The sequence below is a fragment of the Mus pahari genome, chromosome 9 (genome assembly GCF_900095145.1).
Source record: "Mus pahari chromosome 9, PAHARI_EIJ_v1.1, whole genome shotgun sequence".
Lineage (NCBI taxonomy): Eukaryota > Metazoa > Chordata > Mammalia > Rodentia > Muridae > Mus > Mus pahari.
Genome location: NC_034598.1, coordinates 45864008 through 45871105, shown reverse-complemented (window position 1 = coordinate 45871105; position 7098 = coordinate 45864008). Strand labels below are relative to the sequence as shown.

General features: G+C 58.7%; 2 protein-coding genes across 2 annotated transcripts in view; one reads left to right on the top strand and one right to left on the bottom strand.

The window, feature by feature from the left end:
• Gipc3 (GIPC PDZ domain containing family member 3) overlaps window positions 1–1398 on the top strand; it is a 5276-nt gene extending 3878 nt beyond the window's left edge. Inside the window, exons 5-6 of the mRNA XM_021204649.2 lie at window positions 874–955; window positions 1126–1398. Of these exons, the coding sequence (XP_021060308.1) occupies window positions 874–955; window positions 1126–1277 (234 nt within the window). The 3' untranslated portion in view covers window positions 1278–1398. The remainder of the gene's footprint in view (window positions 1–873; window positions 956–1125) is intronic.
• A 2503-nt stretch (window positions 1399–3901) lies between these two features.
• Window positions 3902–7098, bottom strand: part of Tbxa2r (thromboxane A2 receptor) — a 5837-nt gene continuing 2640 nt past the window's right edge. Inside the window, exons 2-3 of the mRNA XM_021205664.1 lie at window positions 5483–6337; window positions 3902–4619 (exon numbers count right to left, since the gene is read on the bottom strand). Coding sequence (XP_021061323.1) covers window positions 4371–4619; window positions 5483–6259 — 1026 coding nt within the window. The 5' untranslated portion in view covers window positions 6260–6337 and the 3' untranslated portion in view covers window positions 3902–4370. The remainder of the gene's footprint in view (window positions 4620–5482; window positions 6338–7098) is intronic.

Genomic DNA, 7098 nt, shown 5'->3' with positions numbered 1-7098 from the left:
GCTCTTAACCACTGAGCCATCTCTCCAGCCCAACTTTAAAGATTTATTTATTTATTATATGTAAGTACACTGTAGCTGTCTTCAGACACTCCAGAAAAGGGCGTCAGATCTCGTTACAGGTGGTTGTGAGCCACCATGTGGTTGCTGGGATTTGAACTCCGGACCTTCGGAAGAGCAGTCGGGTGCTCTTACCCACTGTGCCATCTCACCAGCCCTCCAGCCCAACTTTAAACCTTTAAATGGCATTTCTTTATTGTTTTATTATATTTTGCTTGTGTACTTTGTGTGTGCACGTGTGGAAAGTGTGTGGACAGGAGGGTGGCGGTCAGAGGACATGTGGGGAGGACATGTGGGGAGCAGTTCTCACTTCTACCGTTAGAGCCTTCTAGAGCTCGAACCCAGGTCCTCACGCCTGTGAGATGAGAGTCTCACGTAGTGCTTAGAGCACCTTGAGAGGTGGAGTTCTGTTTATTAACTGTACTAGGTAATGGGTGTCTTGTCTGATTTTTCAAGTGTGTTCAAGTACATCCATCACCCACCCTCTCATCTCCTTAGCTCTTCCACCCAGACCTCTGCCTCCTCCTCTCACCTCTTTATAATGACACATGGTTTGTGTCAGGGCACAGACCATCTGCTACACCACTGAAGAAAGTGTCTCCTATCCCTTTAGCTATCACTCCTGGGGGCGGGTCACCCAGGCCCTCCCCACTATCAATCAGAAATAGTCACCTCCGGCAACCACAACCCTGCCAATTCTCAGAAGCGGGGTCCCACAGCCCCTACCCCTAGCAACCACTAATAGTCATTCAATCTTGGGGCGGGCCCTCCAGTCTGTCACTCACCCACTGGGCCACTCACCTGTTCTGTTCGCAGCCCAGCGATGTGGAAGCGGCAGCGGCGCGCAGGGTGGACGACCTGCTGGAGAGCTACATGGGCATCCGAGACCCCGAGCTGGGTAAGCGGCGCGGGTAAGCGCGGGGTCCCAGGCACGGGAGGGCGGTGGTAGGTGGAAGCATGTGCCCTGAGCTCACAGTCAGTCTGTCTGTCCTCCCTGTTCCTCCGTCTGCCCGTCCATCCCGTTTGCTTGTGCATCCTGTCCCTCTGTCCGGCCGGCCGGTTCCGCAGCGGCCGCGGTGGTGGAGACTGCTCGGAGCTCGGCGGGAGCCCAGGCTTTCGCACGCGGCCTGGACGCCGTTCTGGGCGAGTTCGCCTTTCCAGACGAGTTCGTGGTGGAGGTGTGGGCAGCCATCGGCGAGGCCCACGACGCTTGTGGCTAGCCTGTGTGGGAGTCTCCAGTCCTGGGCCCAGCCCCCTACCCCAACGCCACTCCAGAACCCAGGACAGCCCTGAGACACGGTCAGCCACCAGAACCCAACCCAGTTCTGAGACCCAGGCCCACCCCGAGGCCCAGCCTGGTTCTAGCCCCCAATTCAGCTCTAAGAGCCAGCCAGAACCCCATCCCTGTTCTGGAACCCAGGTTAGCTCCGAGGGCCAGTCCAGCTCTAGAACCAATACTGAAGTCCAGCCCAGCTCTAGAACCAGACCCAGTTCTTTGACCCAGGCCCACCCCGAGGCCCAGCCTGGTTCTAGCACCCAGTCAGAATTCCAGGCTGGTTCTGGAACCCAGGTTAGCCCCAAGGCCAGCTCCTGTTCTAGAACCAAAGTTGATGTCTTGCCCAGCTCTAGAACCCGACCCAGTTCTGTGATACAGGCTCATCCCAAGGCCCAGCCTGGTTTTAGCACCCAGCTCAGATCTGAGACCCAGCTGGAATCCCTGGTCAGCCCTGAATTCCAGTCCTGCTCTAAAACCAAAATCGAAGCCCAGGACAACTCTAGAACCCGACCCAGTTCTATGACCCAGGCCCACCCCAAGGCCCAGCTTGGTTCTGTAACCCTTGTTTCTGAAGTCCAGCCAGCCTTTAGAACTCAGCCCAGTCCTGGGGTACAGTCTGACTCCAGAACACAGGTCAGCTCTGAGGCTCAGGCTGGCTTTGGAACCCAGGGCAGCCCCAGGCCTGAGCCCTGTTCTAAAGCTCATCTTGAACCTGACTGCCAACCACCTAGAACCCAGCCTGGCTCTGAGGCCACACCCCATTCTGGAGCCCAGGGAAATTCTGAAGCCCATGCCCGACTTAGAACCCAAGCCAGCCCTCAGGTCAACTTCTGCTTGGAGACCAAGTCCACTTCTAAAACTCAGTCTGGCTCTGAGGGTGGGCTTGGTTCTAGAACACAGACCCACTCAGATAGGAAGCCATGCTCTAGGGCCCAGCCAGACACTGGGACCAACCCTGATGCTGCAGCCCAGGTCACGGCTGACCCTCAGCCTTCCAGAATGCAGCCAAGCCCCGTCCCACAGCCACACTCCGGAATCCAGACAAATGTTAGGAGACAGCTGGGCTCAGAACACCACCCCAGCGGCCAGTCTCAGAAGCCAGGTTCTGAGAGCCAGCCCAGGTATGAGACAACCGCCACTGTGGTCTGGCCCTTCCCTGAGACTTGCAGTGGTTCAGGAGGAACCGCTAGCTTGGGACCCCAAGCAAGGTCCAGCAAGCCACTGACTGATGAAACCCAAGCAGGCCCGAGTAGCCAGCCATCTTCCACACCTCTGCCGAGTGCAGGCACCCAGAGCCGTACTGCTGCCCAGTCGAAACTCAAACCTCAGCCTTACTCCCCAGCACAGCTACCTGCCAGCACCCCCCAACGCCCTGCACCCCAAGCTAGCCCCGTTGATGAGTCTGACTTTGAGGCTCACCCCTGGGGCTGGAGCAGGCCGGCTCTGACAGCAGAGCCCCACCTCCAAATGTCATGCACTCCCGAAAAGAGGCCAGGCTCCGGGTTGTCTCAGAGTGCCGACCCCACCCCACCCAGAAGATGGCCTGCGGGCTCCAGGGTGCAGTCCGACTCTGGGACCCAGACCGACTTCCAGGCCTGGCCTAGCTCCGGAGCCTATGCAGGTTGGGCCAGACATCGAAGGTCCCAGCTACAGTCATTGGCAGAGAAGGAGCCTAGCTCTAGGTCCCTCTCTAGTTCTGGAGGCAGAAAACAGCACCTGGTGACAGTTGGGGCCAGGTGTGTCCCCCAGCAGGACACGGGGCAGTGGCTTGGCTCTGCAGTCCTCTCAGCCTCGAGACCCCAAGTCAGTCCTCAGGTTCCACCACGCGCTGGAGCCCAGCCCAGCGCTGCAAAGGATTCCAGTTCCAGAACCTGGCTAGGCCCTGGCCCTGGCCCCGGCCCAGGCCCAGGCAGTTCTGGAAGTCAGCCCAGCACGGGAGCCTGCCCCCTCATCTCTAGAGACAGTCGCCTCCGCCCACAGACCCCTGGCTTTCAGCCTGTAAAGGAGCCTGAGCCCCTGAGCCAACCTCTGTCTCAAAGCCCACCAACCCCAAGAGCCCCCACCCCTGCCCCAAGCAAGGTCGCTGGGCCTTGGCCTCAAGATGGAACCCAGGTCATAGCGGGCCCCAGACCAGGCCCCCCACCCTCCCTCCTGGGCCCTGGGTCACCAGACCTAGACAGACCCCAGAAGCCAGCCCTTTTTCCCAAGCCCCATCTGGGATGCCAGAAGCCCAACCCCCCGACCATATGCGTCACTCCTAGCCCCTCCCCTGGGTCTGGGTCCCTCCCCTCCCCCAGCCTGTGACCTGACTCATCCCAGCAGGATTACAGGATGGTAGAAACTGAGGCTTGGGTTTCAGGAACCTGGCTGCGAACCCCAAAGCCCCTGTAAGAGGATTCAGCCACAGAAGGCAGGCACGGGGGGTGGGAGACTCCTAGGAGACCTTGGTGGGCAATAAAGGAGCCCGCACCTCCACAGCCACTAGTCTCCTCTTGACTGTGGATTTCTCGGAGCTGCAGGGAGGGGAGGCGAATGGACACAGGGATGCTTGGCTGAGCGCTCCAGAACCTGGACATTCAACCATTTATTGAGTGTGTGTGTTGGACAGCCGTGGAGGAGGGAGGCTCAGGAAACACTAGAGAGGTTGGTGAACCCAGACCCAGCTACAGGGACCAGAGTAGGTGCTTCCAACACCCAAGGTCGGTGACCCTTGTGCTTGTAGGAATGTGAAGTCCCGTGTCTCAGACTTGGACGCTAGCAAGGTGGGAGATGCCTCCAGCACCTCAGGTTCTCCCTGTGGAATCCTAGATTCCTGCCAGGGGCCTCCCACATGTGCCCCCGGCCTCCTGGCTGACAGGGAGTAGTCTGGGGAGAGGGCCAGGGAGGACCTCCCTAGCATGGAGGAGGTATCTTTGCAGTTGACAGGCGTCAGCCCCGTTGTGGCTCTGTCCTTAGTCCACCAAGCACTCAGGCTCCTGGGGCAGGGCACAGGTCAATGGCAGTCACCAAGGACCCCAGGTTTAAGTGGCACCGTCCTTCAGGGTCCACTGAGCATGGCCTGGGCTGGGGGCCGGCGCAAGGACACAGCCTGGAGCTGTGAACTGAACCGGGGATGCAAGCGCCGGAGCACAGACCGGCGAAAGAGGATATAGACCCAGGGGTCCAAGATCTGGTTCCACGTGGCCACACGCAGGTAGATGAGCAGTTGGTGCTCTGTGGCCCGAGACAGCTGTCCGGAGAGGCTCATGACAGGCGGTGTCTGCAGCAAGGTCTGCATGATGAAGACCTGCAGGGGCGGAGGGTTGGGCTGTGTGATCCTGGAGCAGTGGGTAACCTCTGAGCTGCTGCTGCGGCTGGGCCAGGAATGAGCACAGGCTTCGAGCTCACATCCCACTTGGACTGAGGTTTAGAAAGCAAACTTGGACTTTACTGAGGCAGGAATCTTACCCTATGCCAGTCTCCAGCATCCTCCTTTTTATTGATTCTTTTTTTTTCCCCTTGAGACAGGATCTCACTCTGTAAACTAGGCTGGCCTTGAACTCACAGAGATCCCCCTGGCTCCTGCCTCCCGAGTGCTGGAATTAAAGGCGTGTGCCCCCATGCCCGGTTTACATTTTATTTTAGATAAGGTCTAGTCAAATTGCCCAGGCAGCTTGGCACAGACCTTAGAGCCTGGACCACACACCTCACTCCCAGAGGAAAGGCGCCTTTGTGCTAGGGAAGCCTGGATACAGATGGTACACAATAAATGTTTGCTGAAGGAACGAGGCAAAGATAAAACAAAAGCCCGTGCCCACGTTAAAGTCCTATCAGCGGGGCTCCATCCTCCTGGGAGGACATCTATACAAGCCTGGAGTCTATATGGTGCCAGGGGACACAGCAACACTGAGTCGACCATCCAGCCATTCTGTCTAGAACGCTTTCACTGGCATTGTCTAGCAGGTGAACAACTCCTATTCATCCTTCGAAGGTCTACTCTAGAACACACAACCCCCGAAAGTCATTCCTGTTACATCCTGCAGATTCCAAAAGCCCCAAAGAGCTGAACCCCAGGATTGCCCTTCTCCTGAGACACAACTAAAGAAGGTCCTCATGTTGCTGGGGGGGTCGGGGAGGGGGAATGACAGGGGCGGGGCAGGGACGACTCACCAGCAAGGGCATCCAGCACACCGTGGCTACCACCATGATGCCCACGAGCTGAACCATCATCTCCACCTCGCAGTCCCGCGGGCGCTGCGTGGCCTCGCGTGTGTGGTAGACGCGGCAGAGTGTGGCCACGCTCACGGTGTTGAGCAGGAGGGACAGCCCCACGGACGCGCTGCCCAGGAGTGCGAATATGAGCCCGAAGGCCACGTCACCACGCTGTGCCCCGAGTGTCAGGAAGCACCAGGAGCCGGGATACTGCACACTGTAGCGGCCAAGCCCCAGCAGTGGCAGCAGCCCTAGCGTCCCGGCCGCCACCCACACTAGCCCGACGGTGGCCCAGGCACGGCGCGATGTGGTCGTGGGTCGTGAGAAGGGCCGTGTGATGCCCACGAAGCGCTCAGAGGCCATGGCGGCCCCCAGGAGCAGGGGACACAGCCCAAAGAACACCATAGCTACCCCCATGAAGTAGCACAGGCGGCAGCTGGGGTCAGTGGCTCGCCAGTCCAACAAGGCGGCGTGCTGCGACGCCACGATGGCGCCGGTGACTAGCAGCCCCAGGAAGTCAGTGAGAACGAGGCCGCACAGCAGAGCGAGGAAGGAGGAGCGGGGTCCCGCGCCGGGCCGCGCCCCAGCCAGCACACTCAGCGCTAGCAGGTTGGACCCCAGGCCCAGCGCGCAAAAGGACGCAGCGAACCATGGCGATGCGATGGCACGTCGCTCCTGCAGTGTGATGTTCACCGGGCGGAAGCAGGCTCCCGGCGAGGTGCCATTGGGCCACATGGCTCCTGAGCCTGACGCGGCGAGGGAGTCAGCACCCCATCAGACGCAGATGGCTGGCTGGTGCTGACTCCAGCGCGCCTGGAAGACAAGGTGGGCTGGTCAGTGGGGCTCAAGCGCCTATGGAGAACTCCTACAGAGACTTCAGTGCCTCCGGAACAAAATACCCTTTCTTTGAGGCAGTCTTCGACTGCCTGACCACTATTAGTCCCGTGGCTGCTTCTGACCCCATGAAGTGGCCCAGCCAGCCTGGAACTCTAAGTAGTCTTGCCTCAACCTTCTGAGGAGCTGAAATGACAAAGATGTGTTCTGACAGCCTGCACTCCAGGTTGGAGATCCAATCCTTGTGCTCACTGTGTGGCCTCAGTTTCCCTGTCATCATCTAGCCTGTGAGGCACGCCACACGTTATGGCCAGGGTTTGGTACCTGCCCCTACGCTCCCACTGGATCGATGTAGGCCATTCCCTCTCTCCTCTGACATCACTTTTATAATAAGAAACGGACCCAGAAGTTCCTGCTCCATTTTGGGAATGAAAAAACAGCCTGATGGCAACATGACCCCGGGAAGGACTCCAGCAGAGACTAGTGCGTGGGGGAGGGCGTGGGGGACGGGGCGGGGACTGGTGTGAGATGGCAGGGGTTTGGGGGAAGATGCAGGAACAAACATCATAGAACAAAGGTTGCATATGGGGATCGTCTAAAAGTGAGACTATTCAACAACAAAACCCTTCCCAACACCGGGAAGGCTGAGGCAGGAGTTTAGGGTACACAGGGAGATTTTTAAAAAGGAAGGAAGGAAGGAAGGAAGGATGGGAGAGAGAGAGAGGGGGAGGTGAGAAGAC